Below are 25269 nucleotides of genomic sequence, written 5' to 3'. Positions count from 1 at the left end.
ATAGCAGGGGTTTTTCCCGCACTGTGTGGGACTTTGTGCCTTAAAATACCCGTGAAAAAAGAGTTGCAATCGAACTCTTGTAGAAAAACCGTTTATTCTTCTTTCGTGAAAACTCTAAACATACTTACTCGCATTACCTCTCTATATTGATACGAATACGATCCCTCAAAATTGTACCAACGATATTAGATGAGAGTAGCCAATTACGTAAAAAAATCTGGCTGTTGGCTTAAGCCTTCCAGGGGATTAATCGATTAATTTCAGCATTGAAATTCAATGTGACAAATGTCTCATCAAATCACGATCAAATGAGATTATCGAATCTAATTACATTAAACAAATAATATAAAATGGGGGAGTGCCACGACTGAGATGTCAGTTGGAAGTAAACGGCTTCAAAGAAGTTTGGACATGCGTTTACTCAACTGGACCGGTGATGGTGCTCCCTTGGCTTTACAAAGCAGGTAAGCATCCTGATATATTTAATTTCCAATTTTTTTTTTGACTACCGAAGGTGGTGGTAATGTAAACATTTTTCGGTATCGGATTTCAAAATATCTACTCGAAAATTGCATTTCAGCCCATTTTGAACAACTAATGTTTTGTTTATATTCGTTTATGTGTCCGCATATCCTTGCAACAGCCTTAACTTCAACTTGTGCCTCAGATCGTCTCAAAAAAAAATTCTGATAAAGCGCGTGTTGGGCGCCTAACAGATAATAAGTATACAGGGTGGGCCACGGTCGATGGTACCCTCGACTTTTACGGAGAACGGATGGAACGATGCGCTGCGGTTTTGCCGCTTTTATCAAAAAAAGTACTAACAACTTCCATATTTCAAATACAACACCCTGTATATTTTTACTTTTTTCGGTTTGTCGTAAACTCTTGATTATTTATGTAACTTCCTTGTCCCTATCTCAAGCGGTTTTCGAATAATTGATTTACTTCTTCTTGTGTAAATCATTTATTGCCTTCCATTCGAATAGTTATCCAATGAAATATTCGTTTTAGAATTCAACAATGTTTCAAAAGCGATGTCGATAGTAAAATTAGCACAATTCACACAAGTTCTATGGCATTTCATGGATATCTGAAACAAATGAATCTCAATATTGCCATTGGGATGATAATATGATTTTAATTAGGAAACTTTATAATTGAGGTATAGGAACATGTTTTATCGTCCAAAAGGTAATTTCATTATCTTTCAATACATCTTATGATTTACAGGTCATTTCATTTGAAAAAACCGCACTCGTCATCATTTAACTATGTCTCGTTGAAGCCTGTAATTTATTATTATTTTATTACACGTGATTGACAGGGCCGTCGTTAGCCAAATTTTCAATACATCTTATGATTTACAGGTCCGAATAAATTCGGAATTATAGCCACATTTACAAGATTTGTTTCATACATTGATTTTCTATCGCATAGAATATCCCAAAACATTAAAATAGAGGCTATATGGAAAAAAAATCTTAGCATTCCACCCTTGATCATTCGACTACTGTCCAATTGTTATAGCAATGAAAGTATTTAGTTGAGATGCATATACATAGTTTATATTCACATGAGAATGTTAGACACTCTCAGCTGATTCCAATATTTTTGAGTACGGTAGAGCGGTGTGATTTTGCCAACGGAGGTGACTTTGCCGAACTGCCTAATATTTTAATTTTTATTTTGTTTTCGTAAAGTTGGCAACATCTTACAGAAATCACGAATCGGAACCTTTAACCACACTATATACCCACATGTTGCAACCGTCGCAGTATTCTAGCCTACTTTGAATGGTGTGCTACGGTAGGTTATGTGGGTATTCCTATATGCGAAATACTAGGAGTTGTGCAGAAAATATGGCGAACGGTACATCGAAATATATTTAGCAGCTTACTTTACATTCATTAAACGTCACGTTAAAAAAAACTGAAAACATTTGGTTGAGATGATTTCGACATTTCGGGAAATTTTTCTATTGTGGCCCTTTGGTAGGAGACTTTGCCTTTTCATCTGATTCTAACCACAGCAGTCGACAACTAAAATGTTCAAATTGAACATACTTTGCACAGGACTCATTTCACAAAAAAACGAAAAAGTTACACCAAGAATACTATAACAAGTGGTGCAAAATCACACCGCTCTGCGGTACCTAACTATAACAAATAACAATAACCAGGATCTCAGAACGAACTCAAAATAATACCTGCTTTGATCTGTGATTGAATATCCATTTAAAAATTATAAATTAGGATTTTTTCATTGATATTGAAATGTGGATGTAATCCACATTTATCAAGTTTTTATTCATTCAATAAATAATATTTTAGAGCAATGGGTTCGGGGGAAAATGAAGTTCTTCATAGACTCGGATGGAATGTACCTAAGGAAGAATTGATACATATTCAGGAACACTGGCTGAAATTTTCGGAGCCACCAGCATCTTTACATTTTCTCTTAGGTTTAGTATACATTGGCTTTTTCATCATTGCCATAATAGGAAATGGATTGGTTCTTTGGATATTTTCATCGTGAGTATGAACCCTTCTTCATATGTTCCCAAATAGCATGATTGAATTGAAATTTTATGAGAAATTATTGAAGTTTCTAGTTTTTATTCATTTGAATTTATAACTTATACTCGCTTTACTCGCCGAAAGGGCTGGTAGATCCTTCACTGGGTATCAGTCAAGAAAACAAAAATTTTTCGGACACCCAGGATCGTGAGCTGATTTTAGACGATCCACCCAGTATACTCGTTTAATTCCAGGAGGATCACTACATAAGACTTTTTTACTAGGTCCTACCATTTGGCTTCTGCCCACATGAAAATATTTGATGCAAATAACTTGTCATTATGACAAAAAGGGTTGAAAGAAGGAGTATCAAAATTTCTATCATTAAAGAAAACAATAATCCTCAGATATCGAGATAATAACTAAACAAATATGAGATTGGGACCCTCACTAGATTTTTCGTCGTGGTACTTTCAAATTGCCCACAGAGGAATGAGACTTGAATGTCAAAATAATCCGCAATATAATCGAAAACCGCGATGAAAATCGAAGGTTTGGAAGTTTTCAAGACGATTTCGAGTGGGGTTTTATTCATGTCATTTTTGCTCTAAATGGTCCCGTTTAGGCTGTGATTTTGTATACCTACATACCTGGATTTTTAGGTCTATATTATCTATAAAAGATTTGGGCATAATTTTTCAGTGACAAATTATCTTCAAGTTATTTTGATCTTGGGTTTATTCCAGAGGGTATATGCTCTATTATATTCTCTTATATCATAACATATACAAACTCTACATTAGGTATACCGAACATTAAAATAGCAACTTTTCTTACAGCTGATTGAAACTCGAATCTACGCAAATGTTGTGGATAAACTTCACCCATACCGTTTGGGTATAAAATGCATTTTTCAGATCCTTCGATTTCAGATATTTTTTCAAAAACAAACATCGTCAAAAGTCTTGCACAACATCCCTTCCACCCTATCTACTCTCAACTTGTAGAATGTGATGACAGTTTTTTGTGTGTGGAATCTTCACTTATCTTCTTCAAGAGAACAATATCCAGAGAATGAACTGGCCAACAATCTCACCAGACATGGATCCAATTGAGTCGGTGTGAGATTACTTAGGGAGAGTAATATTCAATCGCCAAAACCCACATTAAACTTTTCAGGAATTGAGTTTAGCCCATCAGGAAGACTGGAACGATATGCCTGAAAATTGTATTAATGATTTGATTCGTGGGATGCCTAGGCGTATTGGGTAGTTGATTTAAAGGACAGGTGATAATATGGACTATTGAATTTGGAATCAGTTGTGGAATAACTATAATTGATCAAAAATAAATAATCGGTATATTTAGATTTTTTCTCATTTTTACTATTTCGTTTCATTCTGCATAAAGCAAAGAGTAACAAACAAAGATTTTCTCTCAAATATATTGCAGTTGAAATATAGGAAAATATTCATCTCATTTCCAGAACAAAGATTGTTTATTTCTTGAGAAACCTAGGGGGGGCCAAGACTTTTGACGATGTGTGTATAATGCCATTTCAGACCACCTTCCCATAAATCCTTAAAATTTCAATATACACTTTGCACACATCATACACTTATTTGATTATCATTCCGTTCCTCAATAATTATATTTTTTAGAGCAAAGAGCCTGAGAACAGCTTCCAACATGTTCGTCGTCAATTTGGCCTTTTGTGATTTCATGATGATGCTCAAGGCGCCTATCTTCATTTATAATTCCTTCTACAGGGGTTTTGAGTTAGGAATATTAGGTTGCCAAATATTCGCTCTAATGGGATCACTTTCTGGAATCGGGGCAGGAATGACGAATGCTTTCATTGCTTACGACAGGTATACCACTATCACGAAACCTTTCGATGGAAAACTGACGAGAACGAAAGCATTCATGTTCATTTTGATTATATGGTTGTATACAATCCCATGGGCTGTTATGCCTTTGACAGAAGTTTGGGGAAGATTTGGACCAGGTGAGTTTCTTGCATCGATTTGAATAGTTTTTCAATGAATGGTGACAGATTTTTCAAGATTATGACTTTTTTACAATGATGAAGGCTTTCGCGATCGGATCCTCCAACGAAGTTAGATAATTCCAAGCTTTCTAGCCGTGGATTATCTTCTTATATACATCTTAGCTTTTCTTCACCTTATTCGAAAGCATTCTTGATTAAATTTTTCCATGTAAAAACTGAATAGCTGAAATTTTGGTTTGCATAACTCTCTTTGTCTATGAACTGCATATACAAACAAAATTCAAGTGAAATTTTACATATAAATTCTGAGATATCGGAATTTTACGAATAAAAATCTTCCAATTATAATATACTCACGATATTTTACTTGAACATTTGTTTTATTATTGTCAAACTGATTTCTAAATACCATTGAACAGATTTTGTCCATTGAAGAATTCAACCACAATAATCGGATCCTGAACATACCTAGAAGTCAGACTGCCAGATTAAATTTTAACCTTGGACTATTAGTGTGCTGAAATCCTTTATTTGATAAGTACATTCTCCGTTGAAAATTAGAAAATTTTACGGTTTTGGGTGAAATGATAGTCTACTGCTACTACCCCTAGACCTAAAACAAGGGCGCACAAAGCAAAGAAAAATTCCTGATGGTCTGACAGTATTTTCTCGAAAACTTTTTCCTGGTACAGAATTGGTTGTAACTAAATGTTCTAAATGTTTTCTTTCAGAGGGCTACTTGACAGCTTGCTCCTTCGATTATTTAACAAACACTTTCGATAACAAAATGTTCGTGGGTTCAATCTTCTTTTGTTCATATTGTATTCCCATGTCAATGATTATATACTTCTACAGTAAAATAGTCAGTACTGTATTCAACCATGAGAAAGCTCTACGGGAACAAGTAAGTTCTACTTTTGAAAATTATGGTATCTAGAGGGAAAGTGAATATATTATTTCTTCATTATAAAGGTCAAGTGTATTCACTTGATGGAGGTAATTCAATATAAATATCAAAATTGTGACATCAGTGTACCAAATCCTTCACTATCTAATAATTCTTCTTGATGTATATCCTTTTTGTAGAAAAATACATTTTCAACTGACAAAATATTCAAACCTACCAAGAGGAAAATGAATTATCCATAAGCTGTACTATTGAGTAGATGAATTGAATAACTATCATAAATCACAATATCACCTTAGGAAAGGAAAACAAAGAGCAGAAGTCACTAGTAGAATATCGCTAATGTGGGCCTCTTTATTATAATTGTTTAGTCAATAGCAAACTAAACAATTATCGTAAAGCTGCCCACATTAGCAGCTTTACGATAATTAAATAACTAATTATTAATTATTAACTAAACTAAAACTAAAACTTAACTAGTTACTAATTAATAACTAAGCACTTATCGTAAAGCTGCCCACATTAGCAGCTTTACGATAATTGTTTAGTTTGCTATTGACTAAACAATTATAGTAAAGCTGCTCACATAAGCGATAATTTTTTAGTCAATAGCAAACTAATCAATTATCGTAAAGCTACCCACATTAGCGATATTCTTTTAGTGACTTCTGATCTTTTTTTCCTTTCCTAAGGTGATATTGTGCCCTAAATTGTTTATAATTGTTTAGTTTGCTATTGACTAAACAATTATCCTAAAGCTGTCCACATTAGTGATATTCTTCTAGTGACTTCTGCTTTTTGTTTTCCTTTCCTTCATCTCTGAGTTTGGTAACCTCACCTGATAATGTCGAAATAATAATTGCTTTAAAATTAAATAACTAATTATTAATAAATAACTGAACTAAAACTAAAACTTAACTAGTTATTAATTAATAACTAAACAATTATCGTAAAGCTGCTAATGTGGGCAGCTTTACGATAATTGTTTAGTTTTCTTCTAGTGACTTCTGCTCTTTGTTTTCCTTTCCTTCATCTTTTGAGTTTGGTAACCTCACCTGATAATGTCGAAATAATAATTGCTTTGAAATTGATATCAAATGAAGACAATTGATATCACTCGAAAATTCACCTTTTTACTAGTGTTATTATTTATTTACGTCCCTCTCCAAAATACCTTAAAACGAGAATATATTTTTGCAGGCTAAAAAAATGAACGTAGATTCTTTACGAAGCAATCAGAATCAAGGAAGCCAGACAGCAGAAGTTCGTATAGCAAAAGCGGCCATAACAATTTGTTTCCTCTTCGTTGCATCTTGGACACCCTACGCTGTGTTGGCTCTTATTGGAGCATTTGGTGACCAAAGCCTCTTAACTCCAGGTGTTTCTATGATACCAGCCTGTACGTGCAAATTTGTTGCATGTTTAGACCCTTACGTTTATGCCATCAGTCATCCAAGATACAGGTAGGAAATGAGTGTGAAAAATTAAATTGGAAAATATATTTACTCTGTCGAAAAAGTACCAGAAATTTGTGAATAAAGTAAATATGATATTTGAGATCTGAACCTACATATGTTCAGCGTTGTTTTTTGATCAGTGGTGAGCTCTAATTTTGAACAAAAGTTTCTCATGGACTAATGTCATTTAGCAATTGAGTGGCATGGTATATATCTTATTTCGATTTCGTGGGACCAAACTAAGGTACACAGGTGATTGAATTTTTCCCAAAAGTAGTATAATTTATGGATTAGACAGAGACGAGAAAGAAAATTATAAAATACTAAATAGGCAGTATTGTGTTCTTAAATTCAAATCTTTTGGTTTCAGGCAAGAACTTCAAAACAGGCTGCCATGGTTAGCAATCAATGAACCTGCTGAGGATACAAAATCCGTTGCAACAGCTGCGACTCAAAACAACGAAGAGAATCATGAACAGAAAGCGTAATAGTAACAATAATACTCCTATGGAAAAGTGAGACTGCGGACAAGAACAGATTGCTTCGTTATGTGATATAATATCTTTATTATTCATAAAATATTGATTCTATTATTTTGTATATAATGTATTCTAGGTATTATTCATATATGATATTTTTCATGAGTATTTGTAAGAATTATTTGAAATATTTATTATACTTTTCTGTAGACTTGGATACACGACTTGAGCCGATGAGGATTCGATAACGATGCTGCAAACCTGAAACTGTATAAAAAATCCCATATTTATTGAAAATCTATTATAGATTCCTGAACATTGACTTTTGTGTTTTTTATTTTCCTTTATTCATATTTATTATTTATATTTGATAATATCAGCTTACTACTCCATGGGAAATTATTTGTTATTTCTCATCGTTCATGGGATATTTCGTTCCAATATTTGGCTTTGATTAATCTGACGATCTTCAAAGTTGTTCTGTGAATTATATTCAATGAGCACAAACTCAAACCAATGGATGCATAGTACACTATCTGAAAACACAAAAAAACTATATATAGTTCTACTCGGTTTATGAATTTAATCTACCCTTAGATGAGTAGTGAAAAGTAGTGAGAGAATAGGAATAAACAAAGTTAAACGATCATTGAACTGTATACTTTGGAATGTACATCTGAGAAAATATGTTACAAGTTGGAATCTGAAATCTTAATCTCTTACGAATATGGGGGACCAAAGTTAGCTTGATAATGTAATCATTCTATTTATTTTGTACTAGTAATATCATAGAAACATTTCCCCACTTTAATAAATACTTAAAGTTTGCAATGATATACTGCCAATAATATAGGTCGTACTTTTTCAATGCAAAATTTGCTGAGCTTAGAAGAAACTTTCTGTTCCTTCAGGATTCTAACCACTTTTAAGTGTGACATCGATGTTTGTTATGTTTTTCTTTTATCTGATATTTACTTTATTTTGTATTTTCATGCTGAGCCATCATACATAAGAACCACTCTAATATTTGTGATGTGAATAAAATAAATAAATTAATGAATAAACGAATGAATGAATGAATAACTGAGTACTATTTGAAAAAATAAACAAAATTATTTCTACAAATGAATAGAAGAAGAAATATGGATAATATAGTAAACTCATATCAACTGAAAAAGAATTTGAAAATTCAATATCCGAATTAAAAATCAATAAATTCGTCATGCTTTTATACAGGCTGATTCGAAATTCAGTATCGAGAATTCAAGGGCGTAATTTTCAGATCAAAATAAGACTTTTTTTCCATAAACATGTGTCCGCAAACACTTCGTTACAGAACTATAGAACATTGAAATTTCAAGATTTTTTTAGTTTTTTCTTCATATCTCCTTGAGTTTTTGAGATATGAAGATCAAATTTGAAATGTCGGTTCATAAGGGAAACTTGTAATTTAGATCACAAACCAAATCAATAGAATTTTCATTGTGATAGATTCTTACCTTTTGTTAAAAATTTAATTTAAATATATCGAATTACGAAAAATCATTCCAACTTTTTCTCGAGAACGCGTTAAAATTACAAGAGACATAAAATTTATTAAAAAATATAATACTCCATATTTTATGTTAGAATCTACCAGCAGCGTACTAAAAAAAGTTTATGGTTCGAAAAGGGGCTTGACTCCTGAAGAAAACTCTCCCTGTAGCTTTTTACAATAACTCGGCATACTGAATGATGTAAACGCTAAAACGTAACCTAAATTTCAAATTTGATCTTAATATATCGAAAACTCAAGGAGATATGAAGAAAAAACTAAAAAAATCTTGAAATTTTAATGTTCTATAGTTCTGTAACGAAGTGTTTGTGGACACATGTTAATGGAAAAAAAAGTATTCCTCTGATATTCAACCTAACTTTTCTGCCCGAAATTTCAAAATACAGATCGACCAACGCAGTTTTTATCTGATTAATATGAGGTAACTCAAATAAGGATTCATTTCTCCTCATCTTTCGTTGCTTGTATAAATTATGATAATGTGATATCAATCTTTCGAAAATGTATGGAAAAACATAAACACGACCTCAAAAACTTGCTACTCTGTAATCAGCCCAGATAAAAACGTCAAAAAAGCATATGTCATAAATAAGCGCAGAAATAGACATGAAAAAAGGCGGTTATCAAACAAGATACAAAAAAGGACTACATTTTTCAAAAAATTCTTCGAATAAAATTCAACAATTCTCACCTTGTATTCACATAACTATGAAGAATTGTATGAAGTTATCTGTTCGACATCTGCTGTAAAGAATGACGAATTAATTTCATTTTTCAACTGATCGATGAAATCTGTACACCTTAGTGCGCTTCAAAGGATTAGCTGACGGCTTGTGCACGCATTTTGATGCAATTATAAAATGAATCATACACATCATATCACGATCGTGGGGGATTAAGGCTTTAAATCCGATTAGAGAAAATCATATAAATGGAAAAATGACATGACCTGCTAATGTCAGTTGGCGGTAAACGGATTCAAAGAATTTTTTGAACATGCGTTTACACAACTGGACCGGCGTCGGTGCTCCATTTGCCTTGCAGAGCAGGTGAGTAAAAGAATTTAGAAGATAAAAGTAGTATTAACAAAAAACATGTTTCTCTAATTCTGTGGTTATTCCGTTTATTCTTCCACATCTTGTAGAACAAAATCGTGCGAGAATATATCAGAAACGCACAGTTTTCATGGTTATATTTTATTATTCTATGTTGGTACTCCGAACTTTCCGCCACGGCTTTATCTGTCAATTCATCAATTTGCCTAAGATGCATAGAATACCTGGTGTGTTTACTGATTCGATTTTGTTTCAGACTTTTTGAGAGACCCACCTGTTGCTTTGGTGGTGTGCTTCACCAGAGTGCTGTAAGGTGGCGCTCTTTAAAATTTTTCGAATTCCCGCATCTGCCTGGTGCCGTTTAAAAAGGAAATACTGATTTTAGACACTGCAAACATTCACAATAAATTACGATTCAGTTCATATCGAATTTTTACTCAAATGAATGGAATATAATGGCAGACCATAGAATATAAAATATTATTGTTCTCTACTCAAAGTTCAGGACAAGAGCGTAGAAATAGGGGGATACTGGGGGTAATTACACGGTGTTCTTAAATTGGAGATACAAATGAAAATGACAGATTTCCAGATCATTTTAAGAAAAAAAGTTCTATAACATGAGTCTCCAAATATTTTGTTTTGAGATACATGTGTTAAAGTTTAAGTTTTTTTCTCGTATAACCTTTCCTTCACAAGATATTTAATATGAATTGGCCATAGATATTCCAGTTTAAAGTTTTCACTATGTGATATACTATAAGGTGTGTGAATAAGTCTTTCCCGTTTTTTTTCAAATTTTGAGCCTTTATTGTGAAAAAATGGTTACAAATGAATTATTGAAAGTATTGGCCATCGCTAGCTACAACTTTTCCCCATCTTTCTGGCAACATACGAATCCCGTTGCGAAAAAGTTCGACCGGTTTGGCCTCTATCCAGTCATCCACCCATTTTTTGGCTTCCTCGTAGGAATGGAAGTGCTGGTCAGCCAGGCCATGCGTCATCAATCAAGTTTTCACTATGTGATATGCTAATTTTGAATGCAAATCTACAGGGTGATATATTTTCTGGAAGGATGCCTGCTTCCTTCCTCCAAAACTATATTTTGGTGAATGGCTGTTAGTTTAGAAAAATGTAGAAAAAAAACTCTGGTCCAGTACTATACTTTTTGGTTTGTTATAGTTTTGTCGTATCTGCTATCGATTTCGAGAAAAATCTCTAGTAATCCTCAGGAAAATCCAAATTATTATGAAGATCCAGCTAGTAAGCTCTAATGAATGCATTAATTATAAGTTTTGGTATTTATTTACCTAATCTGTAGCGAAGATTAATAAATATTTGATAAACTGTACGACACACTAGAAACAATCTGTATATTGAAAGCAAAGCCTTTGTGGGCTCATATTCATGAAACTTTTTTTTCTCAAAATTATCCAAGTAATTTCTCATTTTCCTCCGTAACTTTTATTTGAGAACAAGGTAAGCACAACTGAATTAGTTGTAATTATTTCGAGTAATTTGGTTCAAACTTCATTATCAAACTTCTTTTTCTAACATTACAGATATGAATAAAAGTTGTCGTCAAAAATTTTTTTTCGATTATCCCTCCCCAAGAAAAAAAGATCTACGCCCTTGTTTCACAAGAGTCGAGAAATGTCAAATGTAAACGATGTATGCGCCATCTGAAAAGCCCGCGATCCCTCGAAATCAAGTAGGTATAAATCCGAAAAATCTCCCGTTTTGTCTGAAAGTTTTACAGGTATAAGTAGACACACCAGGTATTCTATGCATCTTAAATTTGCCTTAAAGAAATCAGTTCTGCCAACCAACATTTTTCAATGCAAAAATCACTAAAATATATTTATGGAAATATTTCATTAATTTCAATGAAAATGCAATGAATTAGAGAAAATAATGTATAATACTCGTACAGAAGGCTCATTCTACCACTCGTTCATTCCAAAACTCGCCACTTCGTGGCTCGTTTTTTAATTTTGAACTCGTGGAAGAATATCAATGCCTTCTGCACTTGTATTATAAATAACTATACAGCAATCAGCATATTTCACATGTCGAAGCAAATTGCTTGTTTGAGTTCAATTCTTAATGTTAATAATGCCTATAGAGTATTTTGAATGATCCCATCATTTTTATATAGTTTATTTGAATATAGTATATTTCATAAGTTGTCGGGAAAAAAGGATTTTATGGATTTTTAATTAAAACAATTTCGTGGACCTCTGAGAAAAGTGACATTTTACGTCCTAGTTTCCAACTGAAAAATCGATTATTATTGTAAGCAAGTATTTTTCGTCCGCAACACTTTTCGCCCCTGAACTATTTTTGTCCGCTGTGGCTACTATGATCCAACACTGTAGTATCATAGTAAAACAGCTATGTATTTAGTCAAACTTAGTGTAACTATTTTACTTCTCATGCATCTTTTTCAACAGCAGAAATCAATATCAATAATTGCACAAGCTGTACGTTCAATATTCAACTTGAGATTGAATTAATATTGTACTTTAATTAAAATATAGAGGTGTTACACCTCAAATCAGAATACATTTTGTTTATATTCCTTAAAATTATCATCGAATCTTCAGTTCGAACAGGTAGGTATGATCTTCAAACTGATGAGTGCCTATTTCCATAAAAGTATGTGGCGTCGATGAAAAAAATTAATATGCACCTTTGCGAAAAACTCTCTATTAGGGATTCACGGCTTGGCTTGATATTCAAGCCACTTGACTCAAGCTCAAGCAACTTGAGCTTGACTTGAAATCATCACAATTGCAAGTTAAGTAGTAGATTTTCAATGTTAAGTCAATAACTCAATTAATTAACCCAATAAATAAATACTTGACTTAACATTGAAAATCTACTACTTAACTTGAAATTGAGTTGATTTCAAGTCAAGCTCAAGCTACTTGAGCTTGAGTCAATCCAAGCCGTGAATATACTGTCTATGGTCTCGTCTGCTTGCTAGCCTCGAATCTGCCTTTGTTATCAGTTTGCAAAATCGACTATAATAGACAGTTTTTCGTCCTTGGTACATGAATAACTATTATTATTATTATTATTAGGACGTGTAGTTCCCAGATCAATATATTTACGATAAAAAGTACATAAAAAAGGACATATTTCCTTTGTCATTGTGAAATTTCTTGATTTGTCTTTCAAAGTCAGACGAATTGAGTAATCTCTGCCTAATAATAATATTACTTGGGCTGGTTTTTCCACATGGGAATAAGTAATTTATTCCTATAGCGCAGGCTTTTTTCGTAGATAAAATCTTCGCAGCAGAAATAATTGCAATTATTATAGCGGCTTCGGTGAGTATATAATTTTGGCGTTGAATAATCAATTAACGCATTCATCCTTTCTTCAATAAATACATTGAAGAAAAAACTTGAAACTAGCGCATTCGCCATTTAGTCACACTGAGCTTGTTTTGGGTGCTTTTAATTGAACTAAAAAAAGTCATTTTTACAAACTTGAATATGTCTGAATCTTCGTTTCTTAATTATCTATTATAAGTTATCTCAATCAGAAAAATTACTCACAAAAAGTCAGAATTTATATATTACAATGTTTTTTTTTTCAGAGCAATGAGCATGGAGGATGATGATGGCTTACATCGGCTTGGTTGGAATCTTCCACCGGAAGATTTGATCCACATTCCAGAGCATTGGTTCTCCTATACGGAACCTCCAGCATCGATGCATTTATTACTTGGAATGATTTATATTGTATTTTTCATTATGGCGATAACTGGTAATGGATTAGTGTTATGGATATTCTCTTCGTGAGTAATTTTTCGATTATATCCCTAAGAAAAACGTGAAGTAGTTTCAGGAGAAAAACTGTAGGGATATGTTTTAGAACAAGCCTCTCACGAGGACTCTTTTTGGACTTATCACTATTGTGAGGCCCAATTTTTCTTCTCTGAATTATACTTTCTTATACTGAAATACATGTTTCCGTTTCTGAATTGAACTTTGGATTTCTGAACTACAATTGGAAAAGGTGTAGTTAGAAGATGAAATACATTAACACAGCCCTCTTATCTCTCATAAGTTATAAGCTTCCGAAAGGCATCTTAAAGAAAAAGACCTAGTAAGGTCGGGACAACAAATAATTAAAATAGTAGTGAATGAAACTTAATTTTTTTCCACAGAGCGAAAGTCTTGCGGACTGCTTCAAACATGTTCGTGGTTAACCTAGCGTTTTGTGATTTCATCATGTTCGTGTCGATCCCCATCTTCATCTACAACTGTTTCTATAGAGGTTTTGCTCTAGGACATTTAGCCTGTCAAATTTATGCCGCCTTGGGATCCTTGTCTGGAATTGGTGCTGGGATGTCGAACGCATGTATAGCGTATGATAGGTATACCACAATTACTAAACCATTCGATGGAAAATTGACTAGAACCAAGGCATTTCTCATGATACTAGGAGTGTGGATATATACGATACCCTGGGCTGTGATGCCTTTAATTGAAGTATGGGGAAGATTTGTACCTGGTAAGTTGAATTTTAATGTTAAGAAGGGTCTATAACGTTTCAGTGATCAGTTCAAAAATCAGTACACTTTATTTTCCATTAGAGACCATAGATTTATATGAGATTTCCACTATTATTCATCTTAAAAAGTTCGTCATTGCGGAAAGTCCTTTTTTATAAATTTTTTTGGAATGGAAAAAAAAAGATGATTTTTTTTTTAAATAAATATATGCATGATATAACTCTCCCAACAAACATTTATTTTTCAATGAATTTTCACATAACAATATAATACGAAAAGTCTTGCCGAAGGATGAAAATGCGTTATTCTCTAAAAATGAAAATAAACACGTAAAAACGCATTTTGAATCTTGCATGTGGTAGAAAAGACGGTAAATCAGAGGAATTTATTGATAAATAGCTCTTACCCTCAGCTTCGCTCGCGTACTGATTTCAATATTTTTCATTTGGAGTTAAAATTTATACAATGAAAGTATCGTCAGCAATAAGGTAGATAACAGATACTCTCACAGATTTTCATATAAGCCCATAAAATTTTATGATTTTATTACTTTCGGGTGCTTTGAAATGAAGAAGTGCGAAGAACTTAATGGGTACGAATGTAACAGATACCTCCTTATTTTCTTTCAAAGCAGAATATTTTTGAATGGAAAGCTTTTGGAGTTGAAGAGAAAATGATTTCCTTCTTCAACTATTTGTGTACAATCATTAGAATTGGTGAATATAAAATGAATAACATGTCAGTTTATCATCTATAATGTAAAAAGAAGTGAAAAATATCAAAATTCATAGAAAATCTAAAATTTACAAAATAATCGCATTCTTCATATTCAGTGCTTTTCTTATGTTTTGTTTGATTCTCATTGCGAATTATATTATTTCAAGTAGTTTGAATGGATTATTGAAAAAGTTTATTCGGAGACATTGCCTCTAGGTTGACACTACTGTTATTTGAAATTGAAAAATAAGCTATATTATCAGTTGTGTTCAGTTTGTCTTATGATTAAAATCTTCTACACAGTTATAATATAACCTGTCTTAATTTTGCGTTGCAAATATTATTTCGTATTTCGAATTGATGATAATGTTATATATTTATATGAAAATATCAAATTTTCATTTGAATGTCTTATTGCAATGGTTCAGTAGATACTATAATGAATAGAATCTACCGAAATCAATGCTGAATCACGTCGAAAACAGTAACCTATCAAGATGATGCTCAAAATTGATTTCACCTTTAAAAATCAATAGTTATTTTTGTTTTCAGAGGGCTATCTAACCGCTTGCAGCTTCGATTATTTGACAACTACATTTGACAACCGAATGTTCGTGGCAGTTATATTTACCTGTTCCTATGTTATACCCATGAGTATGATTATATTCTTCTATAGTAGAATCGTCAGTACAATATTCAGTCATGAAAAGGCTCTCCGAGATCAAGTGAGTTTTAAAATTGATATAGTAGTAACAAAATATAAGAAAAAAAATAAAAAAATTACAAAATAAATGAGAGATATAATATTGTATAATTCGAGATATTTTTCCAATATTTCCTGTTTCATTTCTATTGTTTTCGGCAATGAAATGTCTGAAGATATACAAGGTGGCCACTTTTTCAATGGGATTGTATTGGTAACTTTTAAACCATAAGAGTTAGAAGGTCGGTCAAATGCAGAAAAAGTTGCATGCATAGAAGCATTATCAAGCAGTTCAAACAAATGGAGATTATCAGGGCCGGTTTTCGAGATATCATAAGAAAATTAAATTATGTCATTTTGATTTTTCTTTTTTTCCCACTTTATTTCAAATATTATCAAAAAACATTACAGGAATTTTTTCTTCGACAGTAAATTATCCTCAATTTGACGTAATCAGATTTCGTATCCAACGTTTCGTACTCTCTGGGCCACCCTCAACCTCATTTTTTTCAATACGGACCTGCATATTTTATGACATTTTTCGAAATAACTTTTAACGCTGAATTCAACGATATATCATACAATGTCATTCAAAGTTGATTTTCAGGTGATTTTGACCCTCATCCAAATTTAATGGTGTGTATGTAAAAAAACAAGTCTATTAACGATATCAATGTTCTGACCCAAATTCAATCGAACCCAGAAAAAAAAATCGAGAACTGGGGCCAGTGAATGGAATTTTTCAAAAACTGCTGTTAATAAAATAGTCAAGAGATGCCTATACAATGATTTTAAATTTGAATACCAAGCCTTGCAAAAATTATATCTTAATGATGTCAAAATAAAGTTCGATTCTGTAATTTGTTTCAACGGAACAAATGACAAATACAACAATAGTGATACCTCTCGGGAAAATTGAGAATATTTTGGAAGGTATTCAAGGAGACCAAACAAGCAAATGTATAAGAAGTATGGGTTCCAGAACCGTAAAGTGCATTTTACAAAATGGTGGACATTCCGAACACTTACTTCATTAATTTTTATTTACTTTCGTATAATCATTTGATTTTTCTTTCACTAAATGATACTTTCGTTTAATTATTATGAATTGAAATATTTAAATGATTATTATAAAAGAAGAACCAAGAAACCAGTATACTGGTTTCTTGTTTTGATTCTAATATGTTCCATTTAGTTCAAGAGGGGTAAGTTGATTTCTTATCGAAATTTATTGCATATTGCATGTTGTTAATTAAACTAAATGAAGGTAATACAGATCCGACCTTAAGAAAATTGGATAAGGGTCAAAATCACCTGAAAATCCACTTTGAATACCATTGTATGATATATCGTTGATTTCAGCGTTAAAAGTTATTACGAAAAATGTCATAAAATATGCAGGTCCGTATTGAAAAAAATGAGGTTGAGGGTGGCCCATAGAGTACGAAACGTTGGATACGAAATCTGATTACGTCAAATTGAGGATAATTTACTGTCGAATAAAAAATTCCTGTAACATTTTCTGATGATATTTGAAATGAAATGGGAAAAAAAAAAAAGCAAAATGACATAATTTAATTTTCTTATGATATCTCGAAAACCGTCCCTGATAATCTCGATTTGTTTGAACTGCTTGATAATGCTTCTATGCATGCAACTTTTTCTCCATTTGACCAACCTTCTAATTCTTATGGTTTAAAAGTTACCAATACAATCCCATTGAAAAAGTGGCCACCCTGTATACATATAGAAGGGTATTTACTTATTTTATTTTACTTTCATCGTTATTCGTTGATCTCATCATACAAACTATTTTCATTTCAGGCCAAAAAAATGAACGTTGATTCTTTAAGAAGTAATCAGAATCAAGGCAATCAATCAGCTGAAGTAAGAATTGCAAAAGCAGCTATAACAATTTGTTTCCTATTTGTTGCTTCATGGACACCTTATGCTGTATTGGCGTTGGTAGGAGCGTTTGGGGATCAAGTTATCTTGACCCCTGGAGTAACTATGATTCCTGCATGCACCTGCAAGTTTGTTGCATGTTTGGATCCTTACGTCTATGCAATAAGCCATCCCAAGTATAGGTAGGCGTAGAAAATGTACCTATGTGGTTCAGACATACATTGGAGAAATCATTTTCTGTTTTCAGGCAAGAACTTCAGAAGAGGCTTCCTTGGTTAGCAATCAATGAACCACCAGATGACACTAAATCCCTAGCAACGGCAACATCGAATAATGAAGAACAGAAAATATAGAAAAGAAAGAGGTTTTTGATATATTATCTACCTATAAAGTTCGTCACAAATGAAAGTCATTGAGAGAGTCTTCATGATTTACTGATGTTAACTCATCCTATTTCATTAAAAAGATTTCCTAACATTAATACTTTTTGACCCTTATGAGAAAACTGAGGAATTGATTTTTATTTGACATACAAAGAATTTTTTATGAATAATAATGGTTTCGGTCAACGACTTGCATGAAACAGGACACGATTCTACGAATAAAAATATTTCTTAATGTTAATGAATAAATAACTCCAAGCATTCACTAGTTGTTTTAATCTGAATGGATCATTTAATTATGAATATTCTCATCTATTCATGATGAGATTGATATACATGGTACGCCATGTCTTCCTGCTTCATTTCAGAGAATTCTTGAACAAATGCGTGAGGGATTAACTAAATTTTGAGAAGCCAAAAACACTTGTAACAACATCTTGTTGGAACCGAAAGCTTTCAGGATCATGCTCTTACCAGAATAATTCAATATTTTGACGCAAAAATTATCCTGCATATCAGATTTCATTGTAAAGGTTACCCCGCTCTCTTCAAGAAGGTATAGCCCAATGTTTACTTAATATATGTGAAAATGAAATGAAAAACACAGTAAATTTCACAAAATAGTTCAATTTGATCACAAAAATACACATAAATTATTATTACATGATTAGTCATTCAAAGGTAGGAGCATTCAAATAAAAAACAGAAAATGTCAATGTATTAGAAGACACAAATTATTTCCACAAACAATAAAAGAGTGAAAACAACTATATCTCTCTGATCTCGTGAGACTAATTTAAGGGAAAAAAATTTAATAGCGTTTCCTGTTGTATTAGAATTTTTTTGTCTTATATCCAATCCAAAGTTAATAGAGAAACATATAAAAACGCTAATACAATGGAAAAATGAAGAAAACACATTTCAAACCTTCAAAGTTGACCAACAAATCCCATAGGCGTAGAATAAGTAGGGTTTTTTTTTGTTATTACATTTTCCAGATTCATTATTTTTTTATTCTCATCATATTACTGGCTAGCTGCGTTATTCAGTCCAAAACGTGAAATTAGGCGGTCACCAAACGTGTCTTTCGATAAATCGATTGTGGCACGAGCTGTGTGACATGTTGCGCCGTCTTGTTGGAACCACAGCTCCTGGACATCATGGTTGTTCAATTCAGGAATGAGAAAGTTAGTAATCATGGCTCTATACCGATCACCATTGACTGTAACGTTCTGGCCATCATCGTTTTTGAAGAAGTACAGACCAATGATACCACCAGCTCATAAAGCGCACCAAACAGTCAGTTTTTCTGGATGTAACGGTGTTTCGACATACACTTGAGGATTAGCTTCACTCCAAATGCGGCAGTTTTTTTTTTTGGCGTAGCCATTCAACCAGAAGTGCGCTTCATCGCTAAACAAAATTCGCTTATGAAAATCGGGAACAACGGCAATCTCATTTTGGGCTCATTCGACGAATTTACGCCTTACTTGATGATCGTTTGGCTTCAATTGTTGCACGAGTTGGATTTTGTAAGCACGCAAACCAAGATCCTTCCGCAAAATCTTCCATAAAGTGGATGGACGCAGATCCAATTCCTGTGCTCGATGGCGGATAGACTCATTCGGGTCTTCCTCAATGCTACGCTCTACAGCAGCAATAGTTTCTTCTGTACGCACCGTACGGCGTCTCTGAGGATGCGGGAGATCAATAAGAGTAAAAGTGGTGCGAAAACGTTCCATGGTTAATCGAATTAACTGCTCTGATGGACGGTTTTGTCGACGAAAAAATGGACGTAGTGCGCGATACGTATTCCGCACAGAACCATTATTTTCGAAATGAAATTGCACTATTTTCAAGCGTTGTTCAGCCGTGAGTCTATTCATGATGAATTGCCAAACCAAACTGAGAATAAGTCACTTAACAGCTGTTAAATCGGTTACTATCCTGAACAGTAATGCCAACTTAAAGTTATATACCTCGAAAAAAAACACCCTTTAGATGGTTGGCACGAAATCGCAGAAGAAAACAAATCAAATCAGATCAATTAATCAAGATCGTTTGAAATATGTAAGTAAATTATATTTGCAAATACTTTCCTAATTATATAAGGGCTTCACAATTTCTTCGATTCTTGTACAACTTCTCATTTCAAGATTCAATGATTAGTTGATTTTTATTCTGTCCACTTAAGGATATTTCTATTTATAATGAAATTTGCCAACCAAAAATCATTTTTCTGAAACCTAAATGGTTTATTTCAGGTGAAAAAATTATAATGCAATAGTGATCAGACCAGTTGCGACGCTAAGGTGGGTCACCCCCCCCCCCCCCCCAAAAATACGGCCCTCTCTTGGCCAACCCTGTTTTTGATAGCTGGCGTCGCCACTGGACTAGACCCTCGAAATGTGTGGAAAGTACTCTAATGGATCATTATTATGTATATTCAATTACTGAAGCCTCAGGTATTGCTGGACATCCGAGCCTTCATAGAGGCTGAGGACTAGGACCAGAGAACAAAATGAGATAGGTAAATATATGTATTATTTATTGTCTAAAATATAAACCGAATTAAATTTTATACAAATATACTATCAGACTATATAAAAAATAATATTTTGTCGCAATTCAAATGAAAGCATAGCAATTATATGCGGCAGCGACATCTATTGAAACGGGAAGTAACATAAACAATAATAATAATTGAATAAAGATATTATTTCTCACTTGAGTATAAACCGAATTGAAATTCATACAAATATACTATCAGACTATATAAAAAATAATATTTCGACGCTATTGAATTGAATGCATTTTAAAAATTTCAACTATTTGTAAATACTATGACCTACATATTTAAAATGAAGTCATAGAATTTGAACTAAACATTGACTAGGATGATTAAGGAGGGATTTTCAATTCTTTTCCGTTTAGCTGCTGTAGGAGATAGAACTAGTCGAGCGTTGTCCATTTAGAAAAATTAATTTTGTGAGTACCATCTTATATTAATAATTTTAAATAATCTTATCGATCGCAAACATTATTTATTAAAAATATACATGAGAGGCAATAGATTATAATTATAATGTCCATTAATAAAATATTTTCTTACAGAGATAATAAAGATGTATGATTGCAAACTGTGCAAAAATGAAGAAGACATGGAGTACCATTTGGGTAAGCTTCTGCATGCGAGGGTTAAAGGGAGGATTTTCATGAAGGTGATTATCGAGCTCATGTATCAGTTAGTTCAAGAGGGAAAGGACTATGTACAAATACTCCATATATTGAACAATGCTCCTACCATGAAGGCCATCATAAGGTCCTTCTCCCCAAATAGGGAGTTTATTTCTCCGGTGAGGGTGCAGAAATTTAAAGGGTTTGCCCTTAATCACTTAAAACTGTTGATGGTAATGGTGAAGAATTATCCGCATATTCGTTCAACATGGACTTCTTTCCACCACGTGGAAATTATGAGAGAACCACTGGAAGAAAAACTAGTACTGAACGATTTCGAGTCCTTAATGTCTCGGCTGAACAACAGTATTACAGTGGGAACTTCGCCATTACGTAAGTATAACAATTAATTATATTATATGTAGTCAATACGACAGAGCAAATTCTCATAGAGGTATTCATAAATTCAACAGCATCTTCAGTCACGCCCGTCACACCACGATCAGTAACAACAACCACAACCCAATCCATAGAAGCATCACCAGGATCCCCAGTCACGCCCAGAACATCAGGACCACACACGCCCCCCTCAGCAGGACCAAACACGCCCCCCTCAGCAGTACCACAGACGCCCTACACACCAGAACCAGCACCATCATCTTCAGGCACAAGAAAAAAAAAAACCAATCCACACCTAAATCTTCAGGTACAAAAACCAAACCCACCCATTCCACACCATCATCTTCAAGCACAATTATTCCATTATAGTAGGTACATTAGTACATAATTACTGATAATTTTTGTAATTATTCAATTTGTTAATAAAAGTTATTAATTTATACCTATTAAGTTCAATGTACCCCTATATCTGCTAGCTTTCAGCTATATTTTCTGATGAAATGAAATTATCAATTTCCACAGAAATGTATGTATTGAATGAATAAAATTTTTATCCTAGTACGCCACTGCTAGCCGTGAAAGAGCCATTTTCACAGGCTCTTCTGTTCATTAGTTTTGGGACGTTATGCTTCCACCTGTTATTCTATGTTCTAAGTCAGTATGGCACTGAGTGCCATATACACCTTCCGTCAGAAGAGTCCTTGTTTTTTTTTATTCTCAATAATCGACTGTCTTAACTGTCGGCCAGCGCTTAGATCATCTTCAACTGTTGGGTTTCTGTCTATTAACGACATTCTTTTCTTTCATTAATAATTCCCTGATCAGCATTTATGGATTCTTCATCTTCTTCTGGTTCTTCAATGTTGTTTTCCACACAAATATTATGCAGCACACAACACGCCAATATTATTGATACTGCCTTCTTTGGTTGATAATTTTTATTATTGATCTGATTTGTTTTCCTCTACGATTTCGTGCCAACCATTGGAGTACTTGTTGTAAGAGGCAGCGACACCTGTTTTTCAGTAAGCCATTTCACCTTTCTATGATGATTCTTATTCTCTTGAATTGCTTATTGAATCGTTCCCCCTGACCACTTGAAGTATTCCTTGATGGTGTATGTAACCAAGACCTCAGGGGGTATCCTGCAAGAAGGAAATAAGAAATCAATAGAAATTCAAGATTATTCAAATATAGAAGTAATAAAAAACAACCTAAAAGTGTGATTATAATAAGCCTTTTCTGCGTCTATTTCTGAGCCTGATGGTGCATACGTAAGCTTTAGATCTGTATTAGCTTAGGCCAAGCATAAGGCATCAACATAGACACAAAAAAGGCCAAGAGTAACATGCTTTAAAGATTAAAACAAGAGGAATTAAATAAATCTAGTAGTTTTTATTAAATTGTTCATACCTGAATCACCCAGTAGAAAGAAATTTCCTCCATTTTCACTATGAACTGTGCCGATCCTCCAAGAGATGCGCAGTCCACGACGCCATCTTTCGAACAAGCAAAGAGTTACATCAGGTGAATTCCACAAATTACTTGATTTCAGCATATATCGGCGAAATGTGAAGTATCTACCCTCTCGTTTGACGAAAATATGTCACCGACTGTTTACACCGTTCTATGCATCTTGGTTATACCTGAAATATCGAAAAAATTTTTATGTCAGTAGATCAGAATGACAATTCAAAAGATATATAACTGTCCCAAATGAAATAATTATTAATATTATATTATGCATAAATTACCATTTCACGATGGCAAGAGGACAGCAAAAAGTTCAGTCTCAACAAAAAGCAGCCGAGAAAGCTGCAAAAATGAAGAAGGGACACAACGCAAAAGATCAGAAAACGGCTGCCCAGAAAGCATTACAGCACATCTGCTGCATCTGCAAAGCTCAAATGCCTGATCCGAAAACCTATAAGCAACATTTCGAAAACAAACATTCTAAAATGGACATGCCACAGTTTTTAAAAAATATTTGAAGGTTGTGAACAGTCAGAAGAATTAATAAATCAATGCTTGCATTTTTCGAACTACTTTTTGGTTTGTTGTTTTTGATGATTAACCTTTGAAAACATGCAATTTGAAAAAGATTGATCAATTTCATCTCATTCCATGCCCAACTATCAATAGTTCATTCATTTCGATGAATATCTAAACTCTTAAATGATTTTTTTGAAAGGTAAGATGCAGCATTTGAAAATGAGGCTTATTGTCCCAAACTACTTTGCAATTTTTTACTTTGCATCAACCCAAATTTTGAAAATGAATAATGATGCTGTTGCACCACAAAATCCCAATATCCGCTGAACAATATTAGACCCTATAAACAAAATTATTTTGCAATATTTTCCTTAACTGTTCACTACGCCGTTTTCAATTCTGAATATTTTTCATGCAACGTATGTGTGGGGAAAAACCCGGCCATCAAGATAATGTATGAATGTTAATTATGATCACTCTGTAAAATCCAGAGTTGAAATTTTTTTTTTCTGCATGGAAGTCGCTTATATGTCTACTCGAGAAAACATTGTCTTTATCGGCAGCGTAATTGGTTTCTTCATCAATAACCAATTAAAAAACTCCATATGTTCAATTTTTCGCCAATTCCTTATAAATGGTACCTACTTCTGGATAAGGTGATCAGGAAAAAAAAACACTAATTATTTGAGCTTGCAATCCATTTTTGAATTTATATACAGGGTGTCACAATGAAAAGAGTGTAGCTTTGTTCTATATCTTTTTTTTTTCGAACACCCTGTATATATGGAAATAATTTTAAATTTTGCTTCTGCCTTCAAAGAATATTTCCAAAATATCTTCATTTCCGCGTCTGAGGTTGGCCACTCAGTGTAATAAACATATTTCAGGTTGCATTTTATAGAACCTCTATCCTAGATTTCGATAGAAGCTGTGAATAGCGGATTATTCATTCGATTTATTCCATATTTTCAGTAATTAAATATACATGCTGCATGAATTCCAGGAAGTGCCAAGAATTTTTGATCACAGAGCTGTCGAAAATTTACCGAACTATAAAAATTTGCTAAGAGGCAATACGAATCTGTCAAATTGTTTGTTTGAATACAAACAATATAATTCTTGAGAGAATGCTAAAATAGAAGTAGGTAATATTTTTTGTTCCTCACCCAACTATGACTAGTCATTGAACACAGTCTAATCATGACAATGAGGACATGCTTTACCCACTAAAGCGCACCAGCTTTCACTCTAGATGTGAAATCCGTCCCAGCTTTTGTGGATGTTAATAAATATTGATTGAATATGATATTTTGATGGTTTCAACCTCAGAGTAATAAACATAAATAAAATAAATAAATAAATAAACATAAATAATATAAATAAATAAATAAATAAATAAATAAATAAAATAAATAAATAAATAAACATAAATAATATTTTTTGTTCCTCACCCAACTACGACTAGTCATTGAACACAGTCTA

At 33.2% G+C, this 25269-nt stretch overlaps 2 protein-coding genes and 2 long non-coding RNA genes across 5 annotated transcripts in view; 2 read left to right on the top strand and 2 right to left on the bottom strand.

The window, feature by feature from the left end:
* The first annotated feature begins 372 nt into the window (after positions 1-372).
* Positions 373-7695, top strand: LOC123673765 (opsin, ultraviolet-sensitive-like). Its single transcript, XM_045608437.1, has 6 exons — positions 373-464; positions 2334-2534; positions 4181-4527; positions 5262-5434; positions 6638-6900; positions 7265-7695. Exons 1-6 carry the CDS (start codon positions 373-375, stop codon positions 7380-7382), a joined length of 1194 nt encoding a protein of 397 aa, XP_045464393.1. The 3' UTR covers positions 7383-7695.
* Positions 7658-9756, bottom strand: LOC123673769. Its single transcript, XR_006746544.1, has 2 exons — positions 9620-9756; positions 7658-7909 (listed from the first exon to the last, which is right to left on the bottom strand). It is a non-coding gene; the product is annotated as an uncharacterized LOC123673769 (long non-coding RNA).
* Positions 9757-9785: 29 nt separating this feature from the next.
* Positions 9786-18484, top strand: LOC123673766 (opsin, ultraviolet-sensitive-like). Of its 2 annotated transcripts, none has more exons than XM_045608438.1 (6): positions 9786-9977; positions 13591-13791; positions 14164-14510; positions 15781-15953; positions 17756-18018; positions 18084-18484. In XM_045608438.1, exons 1-6 carry the CDS (start codon positions 9925-9927, stop codon positions 18187-18189), a joined length of 1143 nt encoding a protein of 380 aa, XP_045464394.1. In that variant the 5' UTR covers positions 9786-9924; the 3' UTR covers positions 18190-18484. The 2 variants fall into 2 exon arrangements, with proteins under 2 accessions (XP_045464394.1, XP_045464395.1); XM_045608439.1 differs by lacking the exon at positions 9786-9977 and adding an exon at positions 13170-13318.
* A 2262-nt stretch (positions 18485-20746) lies between these two features.
* The window catches only part of LOC123673768, a 53242-nt gene continuing 48719 nt past the window's right edge, over positions 20747-25269 (bottom strand). Inside the window, exons 6-7 of the long non-coding RNA XR_006746543.1 lie at positions 23209-23441; positions 20747-22940 (exon numbers count right to left, since the gene is read on the bottom strand). This is a non-coding gene — a long non-coding RNA (uncharacterized LOC123673768). The remainder of the gene's footprint in view (positions 22941-23208; positions 23442-25269) is intronic.

This window comes from Harmonia axyridis, chromosome 2, assembly GCF_914767665.1.
Source record: "Harmonia axyridis chromosome 2, icHarAxyr1.1, whole genome shotgun sequence".
Taxonomy (NCBI): Eukaryota; Metazoa; Arthropoda; class Insecta; order Coleoptera; family Coccinellidae; genus Harmonia; species Harmonia axyridis.
This window is presented reverse-complemented; position numbering and strand designations above follow the sequence as displayed.